Raw genomic sequence first — 24,584 nt, forward strand, 5'->3', positions numbered from 1 at the left:
GTGCTGAATTTCATATCGCCGATTCTAATGACTGCTAGTTCATGACTTATCAGGTTCGCAGGGACCGTCGCGTTTGATAATCAAAAAGATGGATTTTGTGTGGATTGCATCTTTTACAAAACATCCAATGACATGTTTCTCCACTCCGCAATATAAAAAAAAAAAATCACAGCTCATTATTTTGGCATATTAGTCACACAGTTTTTGTATCAAAACAGGTTTAAAGTACAATAACATGAATTAGAAAAGGCACGGGGAACCAGAGACCATGGAGCCAGTGGCAACAAGACATGGACAGAGCAATTCAACAGCAGTCAATTAAGTGTCACTAGTGAGGCCTTAAGAGATTTTGGTTACTCAAAATATTCCTCTAAATAAGGATACGTGGTAGTTTGAGCCCCAAAATCTGCTGGTTAACAATGAAGTCATCTTGTTCTACTATCATTTGCATCGAATATATTTCTATTTGTTTTGCCTGTTTGCCAATTTCAATTTTTATTCATATTCATGTCTGTCTTTTAGAAGACCGAGTGATGAAAAAGGCAAAGAGACCACTAATCAAAGAAATAAATGTTAACGAAAGATTAAAATAGACATAAGTTACGAATTTAAGGTAGGTCTGTTGTTGGAATTAAACAGCTGACTCCTTTCATCATTAAGAAAAATAATTTCCTATGAAATGAGAAATTAATTTTAGGTAGAAATTCTACCTAAAAAAAAAAAAAAAAATTCACCTCCGAAGGTTTTTGGCCTCTCCTCTCTGCAGCTTCAGGCTCCATGCTGACCAGCAACAGATACACAGTTGGAAAGTTTGTTGGTTCTTGTTGAAAAGGCAGTGAAGCTTTCTTGGTACAACTTTCTAATAAGGAACCTGTTACAAAGACATTTTAACTAATTGCTTTATTAATGGCTGATAAATCATTTGCAATTTTTTGTAAATATATAGATTAGTTATCGGGGTTGGCAAAAATCCCATTAGCTTGTGTTTGTCCTTTCTCTTCGGTAAAAATGCAGTTATACAGTACCAGTCAAAAGATTAAACATGCTTATGGGAAAACGTGTCCAAACTTTTGACTGGTAATAAAGTAAATAAAGTTATATTATGTAGGAGGTATCGCTTACCCCTTAATTCTACCAGGCGCGTCTGTGCCAGACGCTCCGCTTCTGAGATGCTCCCAGCGTGGTATGTGTGGCGAACGATGGAACAAAACCACGGCCCAACCGAAACGCGGCGCATCTGCGCCTGGTGGAATCCAGGCGGTACGGTCTGTAAACAGCGGTCACAGTTGGCCCCTCCTCCCCGGCTAAATGAGCCAGAGAGAGAGAGAGAGAGAGCAGTGGTGGTCGAGCTAGAGAGTGAATGAAGAGAGGGAGCGCCGCACAAAGCAGTGAATCGGAGGAATAAAACGTTTTTTCTGATTGTTTCACAGCGCTTACGTTCCAAAGCCCACCATAAACGCAGCCATACCTCTGCGAGAAGGAGCCACATTGCTAGATTCAGTGGGAATGCAGAGATTGATCTGTGATTAAGCAGCGTATTGGAAATGACAACTGGCTGCCCACCCTGCACGTGGGGCTCAAAGGCTTTTTGCTGACGCCCATAAACGTCCCGCACTCAGCAAAATGAGAAGAGAGGATCAGATACCACGACACACTTCTAGTAGGTCATAAGTGATGATTGAAAGGGACTATTTTTGTATTAATCTATACATAGTTTTTTTGTAAAATACTTCATAATATACCCTTAATAAATGCTCATTGAGTTCTCACTACGTTCTTAAGCCATTAAGAACGTAGTTATAATTTGACTAAATGGATTTGAAACTGTCTGAGCAGTCAAAGGGAGTTTAACAACCTGGCAACACAAACATTGTTTATTTAAAGACCTATCACTGATCTATGAAAAATGAGTACATTATTTATCAACCATTTATAACTCAAATGAAATCCTTTATAAGCAGTGCCTTATTTGAAAGTGGTACCTTTGCCCTTGTAAAAGGAGGAGTCGCATCATGGCCGGTTGGTCACTGTGTCCGACATGAGGGTTAAACATCAGAAATAAGCTCTGTGCCTGGTGGGTTCTGGTAGCTCAGTCTGCTGTGCACGCTAACGCTGACAGTATGACACAGTGAGTAAAGGTTATCACTTTTAATGACCTGTCTAACCACGCCACACGCCCAGCGGACACAGCTATGAACCACAGACACAGAAAAGGTGGTGTTCATCCTCTCATCTCATGTCAGACTAAGCCTAAGTCACCACAGCACTCAGTCTGTGTGTGTGTGTGTGTGTGTGTGTGTGTGTGTGTGTGTGTGTGTGTGTGTGTGTGTGTGTGTGTCTGTGTGTGTCTGTGTGTGTCTGTGTGTGTGTGTCTGTGTGATGCATATTTTCTGTGTATGTGACATGTTTGCGTGTTGTTTTTGCCTGTGTCTACATGAGTGACTCCAGGCTTTCAGCGATGTTGGTCTGTCCCAGTGGTACCGATCCGTTGGTTTCTGGACTCTGCAGGGCTCTCTGGTCTTCCTGGCTGCTCACCACACTCAGCACAGCTCGGTACAGATACTGGTACTGCTCCTGTGGGGGGGGGGGGAGAACACAGCTTCAAGACTGAACCATATGTTATGATTAAAAAAAGAAAAGAAAATCCCCCTTACCAGCTTCTTCTTTCTACATTCTTAGGAATGTCATTGGTAAATGGCTGAGGTGAAGTTGCTCTCACCTCATTGTCACGTTAAAGTTCAAGTGTTGACGGAGACAAATGGGAGCATTACTGTAGGAGGATTTTGTGCGTACTTACTAAATCATTAAAAACCCCAGGCCTCATGAGGTTGGTCATCCGTGCCACCTGGTAAACGTCTACCGCTCCCTCCTCCTCTAGCTGACTGGACAGGGCCGTGAGGGCACAGAACAGCCCTGATGTAGCACCTCCCAGCCTACAAACACACACACACACACACACACACACACACACACACACAGATTTGCAAAGAATGAACCAACAGATTTACCCTCGCAAAGAAGGAACAAAGTGAGTGATCCCGTCTATGGTGTACTCACGGGTCGTGTATGATTGTGGGTCTGTCTGAATGTCTACTGTGCTCTCGGACTGTGCTGACCAGATCAAAACAGTTCCTAATGGGACTGTCTGGGTTGGGCCAGCAGGCGGCGCTGTACTGACGCACCTCCAACACATAATTGTTCTACACAGAGGTGGAGAAAAACCGAAAGGATGGAGTGAGATGTGTGAGAAAGAGAGATGTATATATGTACAGTAAAACACAGTATACTGTGTGTGTGCGTCACCTCTGGAGAGTCCACTGTAAAGTCCTGCACCAAAAGTCTCTCGTCATTGGACAGACACACATGCTCCTCCCCCGAGTACGACACAGTGAAACCCTCAAAGCTCATTGGCTGGTCGTTACTGGGCCAGTAAACACAAGACTCCCCCTGTTCACTCTGACATAAACAGGAAAACACGAAAGAGTGTGTGTGTTTGTATACAGTTATTTTTACTGTACTGTGTGTGTGTGTGTGTGTGAGAGAGAGAGAGAGAGAGAGAGAGAGAGAGATACCTGACAGTGTGTGTCTGGCAGACGGACAACAGTGTGTGTGCCGTGTTCCCAGACCATTCTCCAGAAATCTGCCACCGTGCTGCTCAGAGGAGTCTGGCTCACTATGAACTCCTTACTGTGGTGATGTCCCTGTGAACACACCGGCAGCATCTAAACCCTCCAGCCATTGTTTTGTTGGTGTCTTAAAAACTGCGAAAGTGCCCTTTAGTGAACCCAATCCCGTTGGTCTTACCATGACGTAGGAGGCGTTGATGTACCCGGTGGAGTTTGACTCGGCAGCGGTCAGACACACTCTTGATCTTTCCACTATAGAAAAACACAGAGACGAGAGTCACATGGTGAGGCATCGCAGTCTACCACCGACTTAAGGGTGTGATCATGTGTTTTTTTTTTTTTTTTGGTGAACAGGTTGTGGATGAAATGGTAAACCTTTCACAGCTCTGCCTGTGGGTTAATAAACCAGCCGTGCTTACCAGGCATCAGAGCTCTGGCTCGGTTCCTCTCAGCATTGCCGTCTCTCAGGGCGGTGCTGTAGTCGGCGTGCTTGGCCTGACGCTGACTGATCAACTGGAACGCAACAAAAAGAGTCGGTTACATTTGCAACATTTAACATGTACACTTGCATGATGATAATTGGACCATGGTGTTGGTTAAATGCCTAAAAAGTAATTTAAAAGGTCCCATGGCATGAAAATGTCACTTTATGAGGTTTTTTAAGATTAATATGAGTCCCCCCAGCCTGCCTATGGTCCCCCAGTGGCTAGAAATGGTGATAGGTGTAAACCGAGCCCTGGGTATCCTGCTCTGCCTTTGAGAAAATGAAAGCTCAGATGAGCTGTTCTGGAATCTTCTCCTTATGAGGTCATAAGGAGCAAGGTTACCTCCCCTTTCTCTGCTTTGCCCGGCCAAGGAGAATTTGGCCCACCCATGAGAGAGAGGGACATCATGGCTTTCAAATGAGCAAAGTGGCAGTTGGTCAAGGCCACACCCCCACCCTCCACCTCGCCCCCCCTCTCTCCTCCTCAATAGCTAGAGACACAGAAATGGCACATCCTAAGGAAAGCTCAGCTGTGGGACTGGCTCTAGTGGCTGTAATTCTGCACCAAGGCTGAATTTCGTGAAAGAGACTTCAGATACAGTATTAGGGGACCACTAAGGCCTATATAAAAGAGACTTCAGATACAGTATTAGGGGGCCACTAAGGTCTATATAAAAGAGACTTCAGATACAGTATTAGGGGACCACTAAGGTCTATATAAAAGAGACTTCAGATACAGTATTAGGGGACCACTAAGGTCTATATAAAAGAGACTTCAGATACAGTATTAGGGGACCACTAAGGTCTATATAAAAGAGACTTCAGATACAGTATTAGGGGACCACTAAGGTCTATATAAAAGAGACTTCAGATACAGTATTAGGGGACCACTAAGGTCTATATAAAAGAGACTTCAGATACAGTATTAGGGGACCACTAAGGTCTATATAAAAGAGACTTCAGATACAGTATTAGGGGACCATTTAGGTCTATATAAAAGCATCCAAAGAGGACCTTTAAAAAAAAGGACAAATTAGAGTATAATTGGCGTTTTCACACCTATAGTTTGTTTGCTCTGGTCCGAGTCAGTTGGTGAGTTTGTAAACTTGGAGCGGTTTCTGATTGGTTCGGTTTGGTTTCGCACGGAGAAAAAATCCAAGTTACCGAAATGCAATGTCATTACAAACCACGCAAGAACGTTCACTCCTTTTATTGGTCGGTTGTATCTGGAGGCGGGAGCAAGAAAGTAAATACAGGAAGAAGGTCCTGTTTCCCGGACTAGTGCGTGTTTTGAACTGTTATACTGCTATACCTTGAACTGTTTGTCCATGCGTGTCCTGCCTAACGCCCCAGGGGTTAGAAGGTCAGACACATAAGTGTGGAGGAGGTCAGAGGTCACCGAGGTGCCACGGCTCAAGATGGCCTCCACCAGAGTGTCATGGATGAACACGTACTGCTCCTACAGGACAAACAAAGAGACAGTTTGTTCTCAGTGAGGATTGACTGGACAGATATTTAGAACAGCACTGTGTGTGTGTGTGTGTGTGTGTGTGTGTGTGTGTTCGCTTACCTGCGTCTGAACCAGGAAGTTCCTCTGCGTTCGGACATGTTTCAGGAAACCAAGAACGTTCACCGTACCCTGATCCTGGATCTGCTGCAGCATGCTGTCTATCACTATGTAGGTTCCGGTCCTTCCTACACCGGCACTGTGATAACATCACGTGTCAAATACATAGGTTCAGTATATGGCATATAAGAAATAGTAGCTCTGGTCAATATTAAAGAGGAATCTCTCTCTCTCTCACACACACACACACACACACACACACACACACACACACACATTACCTGCAGTGTACCAGTACGGGTCCCATCTCCTGTGTCCGCGCCCGAGAGGATGCTCTGATGAAGGACAGGACAGGCAGAGTGTATTCTGGGACGCCCATGTCTGGCCACTGGGTGTAGTGGTAATGGAGGACGGTGTGTTCAACTCTCCTCTGAGAAACCTGGAGCACCAGGGGGAGGGTTATTACAAAGCACGTGTTTTTAAATTTGACAAGACAGGGTTGGAAGGGTCACTTCAGTCAGCGCTGTATGTTGGGTGAATGAGTGTGTTGGACACAGAGAAAAAGAGATTGTGTGTGTGTGTGTGTGTGTGTGTATGTGTGTGTGTGTGACATACCTTATTTGTGGTATCTCTGACAGTGAACATCCGCAGCGTGTAGTAAGCGAGGGTCTTGCTGCTTTTCAGGGTCACCTGGTACGGGCCGTATTCTTCCTGGTTCTCCTCCGGCCAGTACTGGTCACATTTTGTCTGTATACAGAGGACAAAGATAAAACAAGAGCAGATGACCAATGAGGTGCTGAGATCCCCTCACCTCCATGGAGCGCTTTAGCATCTTTCAGCTCATGGTCTTGGTTTTCCAGCCAGAAACGATACGGTTTTGATTGATTCTCACCGCTCTCACCGGCGACGTTTTCAGCAGGCGGCTGATTTCAGCTAAAAAGCTCGGATAAACCCACCGTACACTACCAGTGCAGCACCAAATGGCCCAAAGACAAAGCTAGCAACCAGCTGGTGAACATAAAGGAACATTTGGCAGCTAAAGAGATCGATATTTCCCTCAGGAGTTGACGGAGACCAAACACGGCTACAAGAGAGTCAATATTGGACTTGACAGTTGCCAGGTGGACACAGACAAGATTCCAAAATGAATGATAGTGTTTCTATGTCTGCTGGATGTGTAACAAAGCTGCTGTTTGCCAACATGTTCAACTGTACAGCTTGTTCTGCTGCCTCGAGGTGACCAACGAATCTGTTGATACTGCTTTAAAAACTATAGAGCAGCTAAATGATCAGCTCAAACTGTTTCCAAACCTGCCTAATATACTGTACACGTTTAACAGTACTTCAATATGAATGCACACGTACTAATGCAGGATAGATCCTCGACAAACATGTGCAGGCAAATCTCTACAGTTAGTTTTAATGCAGGTTTCATCTCATTTGTTTTTCTAAAACAGACACTTCCTGTCTGCTTATTGCCACTGACAGATCAGAGAGCACTGACTCGAGAGAACACTTTAAGAAAAAGTTGAGTATCTTCAAATTGCCAGATGTGTGTGTGTGTGTGTGTGTGTGTGTGTGTGTATAGATCAGACGTAATGTATCTGATCTCTGTGGAGAAGCCGGTGTTTGTGTCTGACCGGTGGCTGAAGCAGTGGCAGAGTGACCTCCTACCCGTCCTTTTTCCTTGAGGTTGGTGATCATGACAATGACTCCAACGTTCTGCTGCCAGATCATCCTCCAGAAGTCCTCCCGGCCCGCTCGGAGGGGCCCCTGAGCTGCGATGTACGCCCTCGTTCGCTCATAACCCTGCAGAGGGAAACCGCGTAGTCAAAGGAAACACTGGATGCCAAATGTACAGCACGTTTCTAACAACGGTGGAAAAGACAAACCTGACTGAGGCTCCGTTTCTGGTTTTGATTTGACTCGGGACTACTTTGTCGTGGCAGTCTGCCTATTAGCACGCAAGGCTGACACAAACAATACTTACGTCTACAAAGTTAGCGTTGATGTAGTCTCCACATTTCCCGTCTCTGTCCAAGCTGTTGGACAGTTTGACTCTACTGTGGTCATCTGTGGAGAGGAAAAGCAAAGGTTCATCAGTTAATCATCACTGCTGCCTTTTACAATGAGACATAAATATGCTGAATAGCAATCATATTCAACAGGGACGTACAGGCCAGTATGTTTATGTATCTGTTCTTGCTTTTGTTGTCGGGGTGATTGGAGCTGTCTGCAGTGATGCCGATCTCCACGGTGCACGCCTGCACTTCCTGAAAAACAATAGAAAAACACAAATAAGACTTAGGTTAGTTGCCCAGAGGAAGCTCAACATGACAACAACAATGAGCAAAGGAGTCAAAGGAGTGAACATGCAATGTGGCTGTTTTTGTCTTTTTTTTATATTCTATTGGTCTATAGCTGTCTATAGTATTGCAATATAATAGTCGAGTGTCTACAGTGAAAACAAAACAACACAGAAAAAGGCCCTTGTGAATGAAGTTGTAACTAGAATTAAGAAGATCTGTGTATTGAGGACAACATAAGAATTGTGCGAGACAAATAACTACATTACAATTACATTAATCCCTGGTTTAAATATGCTCAGGCTTTATAAACAGGAGAAAAAGCCATGATTCATGATCTATGTAAGAGACAGATACTACTGTATGTGACCTGTATTAAAGCCTCATATTCAATAAAGATGTGGGACAACAAGCAGCTGCAGGGATGGTGGGACTTTCATTTCTATTTCATTATTATACATTGTCAAGAATGCAGATTAGCAAAATACGTAAAATGCCATCTCAGTTTGAAAATATGTCTGTAAATCGGCTTCCAATTCAGACTGCAATCCAAAGAAGCAGAGAACAGCAGCAGAGAGAAAGCTCTGCCTCAGACAATCCTTAACTCAAACTCCTATTTGGACACCGTTATAACCAAATGCATATCGACTAGATGTAATGAAAGGAAAAGAAAACCACACTTCTGCAACTGGGGAGGGGTGATACTGTAGGTGCCTTACCTCATAGGATTCTTTGACAATCTAATGGAGGGTGGTGAGGATGCAGAAAGCAGGACGATGGTGGTGGAGGGGGTGAAAGGAGTGTGGGCGAGGGGGGAGACAAAATGACAGACAGACAGACAGACAGGGAGTCAGTGCAGGTACAGGAATATGGGGTTCAGATACACACAGAGAGGCGGTGTGCTAAGTGGGAATTGCGCTGATATTCCCAACTGAGCTTTAAGCTTTCAACCATGTTAGCCATGGCCTATTATTCTACACTGTAAACATGGGACTGTAAGGCATCATTTTGATTGTGCTCAATAGCTAAAAAGCTTGTGTGTATTTACAAGTCAATAAAGCCTCTGGTTTTAGACTGATTTAAAATGTAGGTTTGTTACTGCAGCTATAGAAAAAACAGCGACACTGGAACAAAATGGGGGGAAAGCACACTCACAATTACACGGGAGAAGTAAACTTCAATGAATCTCTGTGTGTGTGTGTTACTCCGGGGGTTCATGCTAGGAAACGGGTGACAAATGTCATGCACATGTATCTATTCAAACTCATCCACAAACTGTTCTAAAATACATTAAAGTGCTCATATTATGCTTTTTGGCTATTTCCCTTTCCTTTATCGTGTCATGTATCTTTTTTTGTGCAAGTAATAGGTTTACAAAGTGAAAAAGCCCAAAGTCCACCCCAAAGGGACTTTGAAAACACTGTTCACCAACTGCTCCAAACAGCTCTATTGTAGTCCAGCCTTACTTCAGAGACAAACGGGTTTCACTTTGTAACACACGTTATAATGCTCACCTAGGTGCTAGCATGGCACTCCCTCATACTCTGCTTCTGACTGGCTAGTAGTCCTTACCTAGGTAGTGTGCATGTGCGACACCCAACAAAGATGGAACAGAAGTGAGATGCCTCACTCTGTAGCTAAAACAGAGAGCTCAACACACAGGGTGAAAAGAGGAGCTGCAAGTACAACAAAAATATGGTGTTTTTTGAAAATTCAACCATGTAAATATCCCTATCCCTAAGTATCCCTATAGAACATGATGTTAATAGAGATATGGAGGAGCATTAAGGAGCTGTGACAAATGAGGCACTGTCTACCTATGCACATGAACGAGAACTAAGAAATCCCTTTACGTTATGCTGGTTAAACCTTTGTCTCCCAACTGTGTATCCATCTACTATCTTTTTTCAAAATATCTTGAGGCTGTTTATGTTTCGCTCATGAAGAAGGTTCGCAAGACATTTTGTTTAACTCAAATCCTATAAGAATGAACGTTCCACACACCTCAAACTCCTTGGAGAAAGTGTTGGTGGTGTGCAGCTCCATGACATGCTTCACAAACTGTTTCACCGACAGCGGCTCGTGACCGTCTGCAACAAAAGAACCAGAGTGTGCTTAGCGTTGCAGCTCAGCGGTGTTTGATGATCACAATGATAACGTCGTAATAAAAGCCTTTAAGTGTGTGTGTGTGTGTGTGTGTGTGTGTGTGTGTGTGTGTGTTACCTGTGGCCAGCAGCAGGGGTGTAGATGGAGCTGATAGGACTTTAGGTGACGCACTGTCATCTGGGTAGAAATTAGCCACCTGGAAACAGTTTCTGTGACACAAACAGATCAGAATCAAAGTCAAGTACACAGGAGAAATTTAGAGCTATCGACAGCCCCTGTATATGAGGCAAAGGAGTCATAGATAGAGATGTGGAGCCTTTTGGAGTGAACATTTTGTTAGAAGTTGTGGCCTGGATAAAGGGGTGGGGGATTCTTAAGCGGGATGCTTTTTGTTCAGTTTCTGCTTCTTTTTGTTTCTCTTTTGGTGAGTATTTTACTGTGTGTGCATTGCTGTCACTCATATTGAGAATGCTTTGTCTCTTTGTTTGTTACATGGTACGGAAACAAATGTTATCACCAAAAAAAAAGTACACAGGTGAAATTGATATAGGCAGATTTCGACCTTTTGTCCTCGTGTGTGTGTGTGTGTGTGTGTGTGTGTGTGAGTGTGTACCTCCAGTAGACCAGTATGCCCACAAGCACCAGCAGACAGAGGATGGTGAGAGTGGAGACGACAGCCAGAGGAACGACTGTCCTCTTTTCCCTCTCCAGACCTGCGACCAGCCCGATCCGAGACTCGTGGCTGCTGTTGCTTCCCTCTGAGGGAGAGGAGGGGCAGAGGAAGAAGGGCCCGGGTGGGGGAAGAGAACGAAACAGAGAGAGAGTGGGAGTGTCACCAAGCACAGATGACAGAGGGAAAGAAGACACAGAGATCATGTCAGTATGATCATTTCTACAATTTTAGTTTCAAGTTAGTTTATATATCAAGGATTCCATGACAAGTGTGCACCCGACACTATGATGTATTTATAATGGAGTTATATATAAATATATGTATATTTATATTATATCATAGCACTAAAACGGTTGTTAAAAGTTGCTTTGCTGAAGGGAGGAAAAAGGCACGAGTTGAAAACAATTGCAGTGCATAACAACATATTTCAAACTAGTTTTGATCACAGCAGTGATTCAAACTGCCTTAAACATTAAGAGTTTGTTTTTTTTGCCACTTGGGGGCAGCACAACAAGGCGTAAACACAACAGTGACATATAATCACCTTATAAAGTTGATAAATAGTTGTATAACATTTGCATTTGTTGGTTAGTTGTGTTATTGGCTCCCTGGCAAGAGTCCAATATTCATTTTGCTTTGAGCTCCGATTGGGTCTCTGCCAACTTCTGGGGGATATCTGGCATTTTGGCAGCTCCGATATGTTCTGTAGCGAGTAGTGGGGTACAGGTAGCATACGATGGCTTTATCAGAGATTTTTTGGCTGAAAACGGCTGCCTGCTGTGGCTGTAAGACGAGGTTGAACGGAATGGACCACCAAATCACTGAGAATTTCCCGTGGAGCTGAGGAGAACGGCGGTAGGAGTTGGGTGGTAGTTCTGTGTGTGCTCATCACTAAGACCAACACCAGCATTACATCTAGCCATTTCATCCTCCGTTTGTATCAAAATATTGAAAATTGCAGCTTTAAGTGTTAATGTTTCCACTAGCAATAACAGAGTTGTGTGGAATAAATGTCTATTAAGCGATTATGGCGCAACCAAACTCAAACGTTGTAGTTTAGCACTTATGTGAAAGGACAGAAGTATGTGAGAAGGAAAAAAAACTAAACTGCGCTGGCTTATTCTGTTGCTGAGGAAAATCTGGGCATTGAGTAACATTTACCTTCTATTTCCTCCTCCGTGGCCTCGTTGCCCTCTGTCAGTCTGGGCAGGGGGACGAGACGCCCCAACAGGGGTCTTCTTGCAGCACCAAACAACAACCCGTCCACGCTTGAGAACTGCTGCAAACTCTCTCCAATGACAGCTGCATCACTGTCCTCTTTACCACCTCCTTCGATGTGTTCCTCATTGCCCAGACCTCCATTTCTTTTACCTTCACCGTCCACCTCTTTGTTGTCCTCCGGAGTAGAGTTAGCCCCAACAACGTTACTGTCAGGACGTATGCTTCGACCCTCCTTATCACTTCCATGCCCATCGCTGCTTTCTTCGCTGCTGCCAAACAGTGGGAACTCCGCTGTAGGATTATCTTGACTGAAAGACAGCTGGAGACCATCTCTTCCTCCAGATGCAACTTCTTCATTGCCGTCTTCCCTTCCATCCCCCTTTTCAACACTTTCCTTGTCACCTACAGCCTTGATACCTTCTTTATCGTCGCTGACTCTCTTTTCTTTTCCCTCTCCATCTCCACCACCTTCTCCAGAACCACTGACGTCCTCAGGCCAGCGAGAAACTTGAAAATTGGACTCAATTTCATTCCCACTGCCGGTCTCAGTGTATATTGCCTTTCCTTCTACAGTCTCAACTCCCGCTTTCTCTTCCAACATGTCCCTAACTGCTGTACTATTGAGCTGTCTGGCCCTCTCATCTGTTTCACCATCCACTTTCCCAGCGTTGTGTACTCCTTCTCCTTCTATCTTTTCTTCTTCCCTACTACTCCCACCACTTTCATTCTCATCCATTTCCTTCTCTGCCTCTGTTTCACACTCTTTCTTGCTACTTATTTTGCTTCCTGTCCCATCTGTATCACCTTTATCGGTTTCACTATCCATCTTAATTCCTGTTGATCTACTCTTCTCCCCAGTATCATCCACCTTGTAGTGGATAGTTAAATTGGGAACAGTAGAAAGGTCAGTCTTGACTGTAGTGACTCCATCAAATTCCTGATTGAGCCCGTTGCTGTAAAGGCCAGAGCCTGATCCACTTCCCTCTGCTAGCCAGCCTGTGTTGACTTCCTCTGAATTATTAGGAGGGGAAAAAGTCAAACCTTCAGAATCAAAGAAAGATGGGACTGAGAAGGAGTTGAGGTCTTCTTTATGTCCATTTGTCCGGGCTTCCTCTTCATTGTTGCGACGTGGCAAGATGTTCACACCACCTTTAATCCTACCGTCGGTTTGATTCTGAGAAGTATTTGGGGTATTTCCTTGCACTGTGTTCGTTTTGGATAAGTTGATTGTACTGAGGCCATAATCAGGCAGCAGAGAAAATGAGCGCTCCGTGATGAAGCGATCCTGAGAACCCAAAGCGCTAGAGATCTGAGGGTGCTCTAAATCTATTTGTAGACGGACAATAGAGTGCTCTTCAGAGGAGTAGTTGCCATTATGAGGAAAGATAACGCCACTGCTGTTATCTTCAGGGAGGGCGGGAGAAGGGCGGACACCGCCGATGTATTCAATAAAAGGGTCGAGTGATCGAGGCGCGAATGAAGCTCCTTCAGCAGATCCCCCTTCTGGGTCGGAGTCTGCAGAATTTGCAGGGTTGACGATCACTCCACCAGAAGTGTTTGGGGAGTCTGTGAAGCCAGAGGAGTGGTCAGTGGTCGACTCCTCAACCTTGAACTTGGGTGTATTTGCTGCAAGAAAAGCCAAAATACAATTCTGCAGGGGGGGAAAAAACCTTTTCCAGGACACCGGCATTTTAAGGTGTCCTTTTAAAAATGCGTTTGTCATGCCAGGAAAGATGGAAGAAAAGGTATTCAGACATAAGTACTTGGCTCAGCAAAGGCCAGCACCATCATGCCCACGCGGTACACAAAAAGCAAGACGAGAGACAACAATCGGAAAGGTATTTATTGAGTTCCTGAATGAAGAGATGCCATAAATCAAGTTGTTGAAGACAAAACGGATGAGGCACCCTGATGATGACATGAACCCTGCATTTTGTGAAAAGGACAGAAGAAGAAGAAAAAAAAATAAAACAGCCACCAGAGTGCGCCATTGAGCCACAGGAAAGAAAGCAGACCCAGAAGGAGGAGTCCCCAAAAGTAGATGCTAATCACTGAGCCTGACTGGACTCATAATATGACCTCACGTGGAGTCGTAATATGCTGCAAGCATTTCATTTCTGAACCAGTTCAGAGAGTCGCTGATTATCTTTCTAATCACCATCAACACCAGCTAATTCTTTTCGACCACCATCACCACCACCACCATTCTCTACATCATGCCACCACACAACATGCTACTACGATCACAGAGCACGGCAGTGATTAGCCTAGCAGCAGCGGGCTATCAGAGGGGAAAGGCAATCAGCCGCCGCAATTAAGTCCAGCTCTCTACTCAACAAAGAAAATATACATATTATATCATATTCTTTTGTAAAATCCCTCATATTATAAATTCATAGCCTCTTCTAATAGGAAGTAAAGTATATTTTTTTATAGTTTTTAATTACGGATGTCCCGATCAGATCGGGAAGTATCATTTCGGAGCCTATATGGGCATTTTTTTAACTGATCGGGGTTCGGCAATCACCCTGATCACCTTACTCCAATCATTTACGCGTATGTAATGCATTGCTGTATTAAGCCGAAGACATCTTTTGGTTACTTTGTTTACTTGGTTATTTTTGTAAACAAAAAAACAAAAAACAAAAAAAAAAAGGTGTTTAGCTTTATTATCTAGGCAAATACAAGTATCGGATCGGGACTCTGTTTTGGCAGATATTCAATATTTAAAAAATGTGATTGGGGGCCAAAAAGAGATGCTCGGGACATCCCCATATAATATAGATTTCTAGAAGGGGTGTTCTTAGGTGTTTGATCTTACCGTTGAACATGGGCTGGGTCGTATGCATCAGTGCCCTGAGGAGAGGGGAGGTGGTGAATGATTTGTAGACCGACTCGGCCAGCGTGTTGCTGGGGGTGGCCGCCCTCGCCGTGATCCAGAGGGGGGGCGGGCTGGAGGAATCGGAGGTGATGGTTTCTGGTAGAGGTTTGTCTCCAGAGGACAGCAAAGAGACTTTGTCCACTTTATTACCTGTGGGATAGAAAGAACATAATGATGAGGTGACGTGAAACGTGTTAAAGCCACAACACGACATTACGCGGGCAATGCTCGTGACGACACGACCCACGTGACAGGATGTGGTAAGATTTTTCATGATGACCTAACGGGCCCTAGTCTATATCCACGACGTTCCACTTCCGGAAATGCTCCGGTGCCGCCGGAAATTCCGCCAGATGTCCCTCTTTTCGGCCGGATGTCCGTTATCTCCCGCTTTCTTTGCGTTGGCGTTCTAAACTCTGGTGGATTTCCCGGAATGCTGTGTGGACTTGCCAAACCCTCCTCCGTAGCGCTGTGGAGGAAGGTCTGGCAATGCGAGACTAAACGTGACCCAACAATATGTAACTACACATGAATGAATTTATAAATGAATGAATTAAGTTTTTATGATTGTATCATGCATACATATATGCCTAGCCCGCAACATTTATATAAGCAGAACACTGTGTTTTTAAACAATACTTATGAATACTTATAAACAATAATAAATAAAAAAGAATAATAATTTGGCTAATGTAATTTTATCATTTTAGAATCTTCACATATACAAGAAAATTAAAAAAATTGCTGACCAAACTTTTACTGAATAAAACTGAAGAAATCAGAGTAAATACTAGTAAAAAAGACTTACCTTCTTTTCTGGGCATGTGAGACAAAAGCCCTATTCGCACGGGATAAGTATTACCTGGTGACCTCCAGTCATTTGTAATAATTGCGGAGGTTGTCTGTGATCTTAATCCCGTGCGAATCGGTCATGTCTGTAATTTGTAAAGTAATAATTCCCCCGCAAATGACCTACCATATTTCGCTGAAAACGGAGGTCCTGTGATAATATTAGTCCCGTGCGAATCGGCATCTCTGCTTTGTCCAGGATTTGGCGGGGCTTTTTTGTTTTTTCAAGGTACCTATTTCCTTCTTTTGCGCCTTTTTATCCATCTTTGGCGAAGAATGGAGGGTGCGTTGGAGTGTTTTGACAGTGTTTTGGGTGCTGGGTCATGTCGCTATACATCATATACAATTTGCAGAAAGAGAAAGATGAAAACCACCACAAGTGCGAAGACAAAAAGAATGATTAGATGGCGATGGATGACATGTATAGCAGCATGCGGTAAATATATTTTTTATGTTTGTATCATACATCTAGAGATAACGACAAGACATCTCCAAGCAATAGCTTATCAAAAATAATGCACAATCAAGCGAGGGGGCTCACTTCATAATTAGAGGTTAATTTTACAAATAAATCAAGCGTAAAGCTTGAGCTAATAGATTTTAACCTCGTGAAATGTTTGGTTTTATCCATCTAACCGGACCCTGCTTGACACCACCCGGAGAAAAAAGTGAGAGAAAGAAAAAGCAGAGGTCGCAGTTCGGACAATGACTGACTACCCGGTTGAGATTGTGTGTGTGTGTGTGTGTGTGTGTGTGCGTGTGTGTCCTCGAGATCTTACCACACACAAACACACGTAGCAGAGCTACCCACACCCAGGTTTCTACTGTTGTTTAATGTCGGTAAATTCAAGTAAAATCACAGGCTTCGCTTATCCCGTTCGAATGCGCCAGATGACACTCAGACGTGGGGGGGTAATTTATAATTCACACGAGGTCCCTAGATAATACTTATCCCGTGCGAATAGGGCTAAAGTTAGCAAACTTACGACCAAAAGTGAAATGCCATTTGTTATAATGGTTACAACTTAAGCAGCAGTAGCTGTTCAAATAACCTTTGTTGAAACATTTATTAATCTATCACTTAAAACTCATTAAAAATCAACACACAATCTGAACATGTCAGTGTCCGGTGTTTATCCGAGCAGAATCACTGGCCGGCGTCCAGTAGAAGACAAATCTTCTGCAGGTTCCTATTCTAATATTTATGAGCTTAAATTCCTTCCTGGCACTGCTCAAAGTATCAACCAGAGAGGTTTTTGGTGAACAAGGGAAAAAAAAGCTCTTCCAATAAATTCTGACCTGGCAACACAGCAGCAGCAGAAGAAGAAGACACTGTTGCAGCAGAGGTGCTGCTTTCTAGTGGAGAGTGGTTGACTGTGTCTTCATAGAAGATATCTGTGACTTGGACGTCCTCCATAGGAGGGGTGTAGACGTCCGTTTGGGGAGAAGGGAGGCCACTTTCTCCAGCTCGGTCTTGTGTACTGTGATCCCCTGACTGCAAGTTGAAGAGGCAGTACACAAAAAAAGAGTTTTTGGGGGGTTTCTTTCAGTAGATGAGAAAAAAACAAGAACATGAGACAAAATCTTTGGTTAAACCAGAGACGGTTTGGAACTGAGAAGCCCCAACTCAGTAATGTATCCTCTCGCCCCATAGTCACCAAAAGGAAATTTTTGATCCATTTTTCCCAAGCCACATATCTCCAGAACATTGTGACACTAAAATGGCATTTTTCCAGACGCACGCGTCAGGAACAAAAACTAACTTTGTTCCAGACCCGTTTCTGTTTCAGGACCAAACTCTCACGAGATCTGGCAACACAGATAAGCTAACGTCGACTTACGTTCGTAAATGGACCAACAAAACTAATCTCTGTGATGCTAAATATGTCTTTTAGCTGTGTAAATATCTATTAAAAAACACTGCAGGCAACTTTGCATTTCCATTTTGTGTGCCAGTTGTTTGTTACAACATTAGGTAGTACTTCAGGGCTGCACCATGTGAGGAAAATATGCAATAACGTTGTTGAATATCACGACAATAATATTACTTACGAAAAAATAAACCGGTATTAAAGTGTACGCAGTTCTGCATCTCTGCTGCGTTCAGTATTCTGCTAAAATACAACAAACTGTTTGTTGAATTTAAAACAAATGAAAGGAAATCATTTCCAACACTATTTTATCAAACAAATTGAACATTGAATTGAATGTAAAAGCACCACTAAAAAAAGAATAAGAGTTCCATTTTAAAGTGCAGTTTTCTACTGGTATTTTCTTTCAACTAACCCAAAAAAGTCTTTCGCAATATGTCGCAGTCTTTCGCGATGTGTTTATTGCGCCAGTTGATATCGCGATGGCGATATATTGTGCAGCCCTAGGCCTATATTACATTTAATCAGGTTTAGAGAGGAAGGAAATAAAAACATTGAGAAAACAAAGGCAATGTGTGTGTAGTGAACTACCTGATGTGGCAACACTGACAACGAGGCCTCTTCTGTGATTTGTCGGCGAACCGCCGGCAGTGTGTTTGTCCGAGCGACTGGAAACAGGAAGCCCGGCTGCTCGGTTACCTCAGTGACCCATATTGCGCCGTTGCTGTCAAAACCGGCGTTTCTGAGCGGCCCGCGTGTTGGATCACTGTCCTCGTAAATCCAGTTCTGATCCATATCATCGGGACTAGACCCGTTCTGGTCCGGCTTCTTTTTCCCATCCTGGCTGGATCGAGGTTTCTGTAGAACGGCGGACTCGTAGGGAGTCTTTGGGGTGCTGACCTGGACCGGGAGGTTCTGGTGGTGGGAGGGCTGGTTCTGGTAAACTCTGGTCTGCTCCACTGGGATCTCCTCCACGGGGCTGTGGTCCTCTGGAGACAAATCCACCTGATTCTGGTTCTCTGGCTTCTCTGATTTGGCTTTAGATGAGACCTACCGCGAGGGGAAAAAAACAAAAAAGCACTACTGTGTGGAGCCGTGTCACAAGATGTGTGGTCATATACTGGGTGCGGTAATGAGGGACAGGCCTTTGTTGAAGGAGTAACAAATAAATTGCCAGGATTTTTATGTTATCATTGTTCTTGCTTAAATGAGTGAATATAAACATCCTACCAAAGACACAGTGGTGGTGCAGCTGTCTTGTTTAAATTAACTGATAATAAGGCATCACGTAATCTCCATTAAAGCACTGTGGAAGAGCACAGGCTGTACTGGTTCTCTCAGTGAGACAAACACGGTAGAATAACAGTCTTTTCTTGTTTTGTTTTTAATCTCTCCTAAACACGCTGGAGAGTCCCGTTTAACCTTTTGTACTGCTCTCCAAACACTCGATGACAAGCCTCTACTGACATAATTACAAACATTTGCATAATAACTAGGTTCGCTGATATGACCGAACGCAGGGCAAACTTCAGCACTGCAAAGTAGTTCAGCAACATGCATGCCGACATGCTGAGAGGTGTCAGGTGAAACCAGAGATACAGACCGCCCCTACCTCCCTGCGGCCTTCCAAATCCTTTGTGACGGCGTCGGGATCCGAATCACTTTCTAGATAGAGAGGGGAAATAAATAAAGACTTAGAATTGTACTAAATGTTAACAGTGTTGTGGGAGTTTTGTGTGTGTTTGTGTGTGTGTACCAGGGTCATCTAACGGCATGTCCACTATAATCTGGTCACTCCATCGTCCTCTGAGTCCATTGGTGCAAATTGCAACCACCTGAACCACATAGCTGCTGTTGGCCAGCAGGCTAGGGATGATGGCACCCTGTGAAGTCACAAAGGGGAGTTTTCAACTGCATGTTTACACTCTTACTTATATTAAAGAGGATATTGTTGCAATGAAGATCCTGGAATTGATGTTTAAGTTTGGTCTGTTTTTTTTTCTTCTATTTCTCTGCTTGCTTTCTAATTAGTTTTCATGAATTCTCAATCGCAGCAGGTGGTGTTAAGGCGTTACAACTGCCTCCTGTGCAGTCGGTTTATCATAGGTGGTAGTTTCTTGGTTATTGAGCAATTTGCTATCCTACCGGTGCAAATATGTCTTTTATTTTAAATAAATCATAATTTCTATTTTTTTCAAATTAGCTGAGCCTCTCAGGAATACCCCCTGGAGTACAAGTACACCTGGTTGGGAATCACAGATTGAAATAGGGCCACAATTTACGATCATTTTCATTGTTGATTAATTTGTAGATTATTTTCTTGATTCATCGATTAGTTGTTTACTCGATCAGTGTTTCCCAAAGCCCAAGATGACGTCCTCAAATGTCTTGTTTAGTCCACAACTCAAAGATATTCAGTTAACTGTCACAGAGGAGTGAAGAAACTAAAGATATTCACATTTAGGAAGCTGGAATAAGAAATTTTTGCCGATTAAGGGTAGTTGCCAATTAAAGGTAAAGTAAGCAATGTTATTCCAGTACAATTTTTTTGACAAATTCAGCGAATATCTCCTGACGGTCAGCCAGCTCTCCATTTTCTGTGTGCGCTGAAAAACAATCCGGTGTAAATACACAGCCTTGGCTGTGTAAATGCCAAACAATGAGAAACGTCCGCAAGAGCCACAAAACACTGTTTTTGTTGTTTTCATTGTTCCAGCCAATCAGCAACAGGTGGCGTCACTTGCTCGCTCGTGCAAGCAAGTGATGCGGGCGGGGAGGGAGGAGGCAGCATGTGAATGTGCTGTCCGGGCCAAGAGTTATCAACAAGAAGAGTTGGCAGTGACACAGCAAAAAGACTGAAGAATACAAATTAAAAAAGAAGTTGTATGATCGGGAAAGGAGAAGGGGCCTTGTTAACATCGGTGAGGCGTTTCAACGCTGCAGAAACCTCCGTGATTTCAAAGGAATGGAAACTGATGAGGGCTCGTGAGTAATGTGAGCTTTGCGGTTTCGCCGTTTGCTGTTTTCAACAGGTCAGTTTAACCTCGCCCCTAAATCCTCCAGCATCGAGCCTCCACAGGGAGCCGCTCAGCCCAGTGCATCATGGGAAATCTTTTGGCTTAGTGGCACTTGTTTCCTTTTAGACTCCAAATATGTTACATTTTTGACTGAGTTACTTTAACACAGGCTATTCAACGTTTTGGGAAAGAAAATGCCCATATACAGTGCTAGCCATGCTGTATTTGCCATTTACAGTTAACTATCTTAATGAGAATCATATTTCAAGTTGAACATATACTAATATATGTGCAACTTGGACTTGAGTGCATCTCTGTTGACTGTAATCAAGTCATAATCTTGTTGTAATTGACCGTTCGCAAAACCCCGCCCTTGAACGGTCCTCGTCCAATCCTAGCTCAGCAACTGTAACTAAGGAGAAGGACCCCTGTCAAACATTGCGATTTCAGCAAGATGGTCAAACGATGCGCCTATGGCACCTGCAAGTCTGACACCAGGTACCCCAAAAGTTTAGAGGGAGGGGTCATTTTTTTCCCCTTTCCAAAGCCCAAGACCCAAGCGGAAAGATGCCGACAATGGATTAAGCAGTGTGGGAGACCTTACTCACAGCTAAATGCCTCGAAGATTAATAAGCCTAGCTACATATGTCTGCTCCAAGGTAAGTAAAGCTAGCGAGCTAACTTATATCAATTATCAATAAGTAGTTTAAGTAGCTAAGTACATAACAGTTACAATCTGTAAAACTGGACTTAAGTTAACAGTTGTGGTTCTATATAGCATTATTATCGAAAGTAGTAAAGTTAGAACATTAGATACTTTATTATTCCGTAGGAAATTCAGGCAGCCTGATAGCTGTTAGCCTGTCAAGCACATGTTGCTATCGACACAGATAATTTAGCGAGAGGTTGACGGTCATTGAACATATGCCCTGGAGGATATGTCTGCTGCATTACTCCAAAACCAATCACTTATACCAATAGGTATGGAGCTCAACCCAGCCATGGCTATGTGTCTGGTTCTCAATTATTTGACGGGCGTAGTAACAATAACTAGGGGGCGTGGCTTTTGCAAACGGTCAATTGCATTACCAGTGTTTGGAAATCTTAGAATAATAACATAAGCCGCTCATGGGTTTTTATTAGAAGTCGTCATGCACATATAAAGCAGACCAAAGGGTGGAGTTTAAATTTTCAGTCCTTCGTTTGTGTTGTATCAGGCTGGTGTGAATATTGATGACTCAAGGTACGTGTCCATTTACGCGTTGTTTTCACGAATGGGATCGGCCCGCCTTCCAGCATTGCACGCTAGTGGGCTTGCTACCAGTTTCTCTTCAATGACCACTGACAAGCAAAGAAAACAGGCTATACCCTCCTACAACCGTGATGGCTGCAGCTGATTGGACGAACGCGTCACGTTGGGGCTGGCTGTTCCCAGATTTCAAAACTGACCATAATGGTGGCTCGTTCGGAATACAATCTCTTATTGTATGGAAATAGTTCACCGAAACGTGTTTCTGAAAACATTTTAGGCGAGAATAAGGCCATACAGTTGCTGAATCTGTTTTTATTTCAGATTGCATAATGTAGACTGGATTCGGCGACTTGACGCCCTGCTTCTCCAGAGTCCCCGCCACTGCTCCCATAGAAATAAATGGGAAGCGTACATGTACTGTACATACATACACGAAGGCTGCATACAAGGCTTGTGCACATACACACACTCAGACTCACACAGAGCTTCATCTAAATACACACACACAGATGATGGTGCTGGTCACATTAAAGGGATGCCAAGATTGATCGTCACTATCAGTCAATTGATCACTTTGATCAATCCAGATACCAGCAGCAGTCACAATTTAACAGATAGAGAGTGGACGGCTGGTTGATAGAATTCTAATAATGATGCTCTAATATTTGCTGCAGGGGAAAAGGGAGTGTTTATAAGTGGAATGTACCCGTGTGGACTGTAGATAATGGTGCAAAACATTAGTTGAAATGGCATGCAGTCAAAGGTGAGTGTACATATGGGTGATGTCTGTAAGGCGATGTTCTGTGGAGAGATGCTTGAGGAGATTATTCGTACCACGTCCTGGTCCCCGTCTGTCCTGTATTCCTGCTTGCTCTGGTCTCGGCTCTGTAGCCTCTGGTATGTGACGGTGTACCAGTCGATGGTTGTGTCGTAAACCACACGGGGACGCTCCCACATCACCATGATGGTTGTGTCGTTCTGGGCGTCGGCCTGAACGTTCTCTGGCTCTGAGCTGCAGGCTGGAGACGGCAACGAAGAGAAAAAGAGAGGGCAAGATTGGCAGAAAGTTTGAATAAAAAAGCCTGAAACAAAGAGATTAAAAAGGTACCGCTATAACTGAACAGCACAGAAACGGTGTGACGTCTCACATTAAGTTGAGTGTTGCTGAAGGTATGATGTTAATTGACCGTATTGAAAATAGAGAAAAAATCCATTTAAAAAAAGCCCAGCTCAGGAGATGAGTGTGGCAATAAGTGGGAGGTGTATGAATGTGTGAATGTGTGTGTGTGTGTGTGTGTACGTGCAGGGCTGCATTAATTTCTTACAGGCAAAAAGAAGACCCTTCTCTGAATTTCTAAATACTTTATTTCAATTTCAAAAAGAGCTACAAAATAAATTGCCAGCACTGAGATGAGCAGGGGCGCACAACTACAAAGTCGAGTTCCCTGGCAACCCAAAAGACCCACTTTACTTGAAGGGTCGACTTTATGAAGATGGAGAGCATCGTGAATTATATCTTTTGATGATCGTGACTAGGCTGACCTAGAAGGACAGTGTTAAAGCTACAGAGAAAGCAGAAGATGGACGAAAAAATAAGATTAATAATGTAATATTTATATCGATCCCTGAGGGAGGGGAATTCAATTTTCTTCCCCATGCTGCCCAACATGTGGTATAAATTCAATAGGTGAAAAGATTTAGAGCTATGGAGAAGTGGAGATTCTGGGTTAAACTCTTTAAAGCCTAATAAGAATTTCTTATGGTACAAAATCATAACATGCTGTATCTGCTGGGAGTTAACAGCGCTGTTGATCATTACCAGTCAGTCGAATGCTTCAGATCTCTGCTAGTCCAAACTCACTTTGTGGGTTTTAGAACTAAAACTCACTGAGAGCAGGCAAGTGGCGGTACATGCCTTTTCAAGTATGGCATCAAATTAAGCTCAGGGGAACACACACACACACACACACACACACACACACACACACACACAAACACACACACACACACACATAACAGGACAACTCATTACATGACTGCAGTTTTGGGTTGCAATTTCTTGTTTAAAGATTCTGGTTTTCTAGTATTTCTAGTATTATTTTTAGGGGTGCAAAGGTTAAGTCTATGCAATACACAAAACAACACAAATCACAACCTCCCAGAGTCCAAGGTGGCGTCTTCAAATATCTTGGTTTTGTTCAACCAACAATCCAAAACCTAAAATATATTCACTTTAGAATGATCTCTCATTGGAACCAGAGAAGGTTTGGCATTTATTCACTATTTTTGCATAAAAAAACAACCTGAAAACGAATAATCGAGTTCCAAAATAGTTGCTGATTATTTTTCTGGTGATCAATTAATCGACTAATAATTTCATCTCTTTTATTTTTCCTGCTTACGGTTTTGGGTTTACATTCATGCTTTAGATATAACATTGAAATGTTTTTTTTTTATTTACATTATATTGAGCTGAATTTGATCCCATAAAAAAGCTTCACAAACTTTTAGTAATTAACAAGGTGCTATAATATTGCTTAAGAGACTTTCTCTGCTGTAAACATACATCAAAATACTTTAAAATGTATTTTATTTTGCAAGCTGATTACAGATTTGGTATACAACTAATTGAACTAATTGAATCTGCAATATAACTAGTAACTATCGTTGCCAAATAAATGTAGTGTGTTAACATAAAAGGGAAGTCATTGAATGGGAAATGAACTGAAGT

The 24,584-nt window shown here is 43.3% G+C and overlaps 1 protein-coding gene across 4 annotated transcripts in view; it reads right to left on the reverse strand.

The window, feature by feature from the left end:
• Window positions 1-371: 371 nt before the first annotated feature.
• Window positions 372-24,584, reverse strand: part of ptprz1b (protein tyrosine phosphatase receptor type Z1b) — an 81,843-nt gene continuing 57,630 nt past the window's right edge. For 2 of the 4 annotated variants that reach the window (XM_039791069.1, XM_039791071.1), the window contains exons 9-32: window positions 22,688-22,872; window positions 19,341-19,467; window positions 19,197-19,249; window positions 18,176-18,634; window positions 17,013-17,208; window positions 14,805-15,014; window positions 10,703-10,847; window positions 10,207-10,298; window positions 9,988-10,073; window positions 8,703-8,723; window positions 7,854-7,950; window positions 7,668-7,750; window positions 7,352-7,486; window positions 6,293-6,424; window positions 5,959-6,116; window positions 5,681-5,816; window positions 5,423-5,569; window positions 4,046-4,139; window positions 3,805-3,878; window positions 3,573-3,701; window positions 3,304-3,456; window positions 3,058-3,200; window positions 2,798-2,933; window positions 372-2,574 (exon numbers count right to left, since the gene is read on the reverse strand). In XM_039791069.1, coding sequence (XP_039647003.1) covers window positions 2,431-2,574; window positions 2,798-2,933; window positions 3,058-3,200; window positions 3,304-3,456; window positions 3,573-3,701; window positions 3,805-3,878; window positions 4,046-4,139; window positions 5,423-5,569; window positions 5,681-5,816; window positions 5,959-6,116; window positions 6,293-6,424; window positions 7,352-7,486; window positions 7,668-7,750; window positions 7,854-7,950; window positions 8,703-8,723; window positions 9,988-10,073; window positions 10,207-10,298; window positions 10,703-10,847; window positions 14,805-15,014; window positions 17,013-17,208; window positions 18,176-18,634; window positions 19,197-19,249; window positions 19,341-19,467; window positions 22,688-22,872 — 3,335 coding nt within the window. In that variant the 3' untranslated portion in view covers window positions 372-2,430. The remainder of the gene's footprint in view (window positions 2,575-2,797; window positions 2,934-3,057; window positions 3,201-3,303; window positions 3,457-3,572; window positions 3,702-3,804; window positions 3,879-4,045; window positions 4,140-5,422; window positions 5,570-5,680; window positions 5,817-5,958; window positions 6,117-6,292; window positions 6,425-7,351; window positions 7,487-7,667; window positions 7,751-7,853; window positions 7,951-8,702; window positions 8,724-9,987; window positions 10,074-10,206; window positions 10,299-10,702; window positions 10,848-14,804; window positions 15,015-17,012; window positions 17,209-18,175; window positions 18,635-19,196; window positions 19,250-19,340; window positions 19,468-22,687; window positions 22,873-24,584) is intronic. The other 2 variants (XR_005638087.1, XM_039791070.1) reach the window with 2 other exon arrangements.

This window comes from Perca fluviatilis, chromosome 23 (assembly GCF_010015445.1).
Source record: "Perca fluviatilis chromosome 23, GENO_Pfluv_1.0, whole genome shotgun sequence".
Lineage (NCBI taxonomy): Eukaryota > Metazoa > Chordata > Actinopteri > Perciformes > Percidae > Perca > Perca fluviatilis.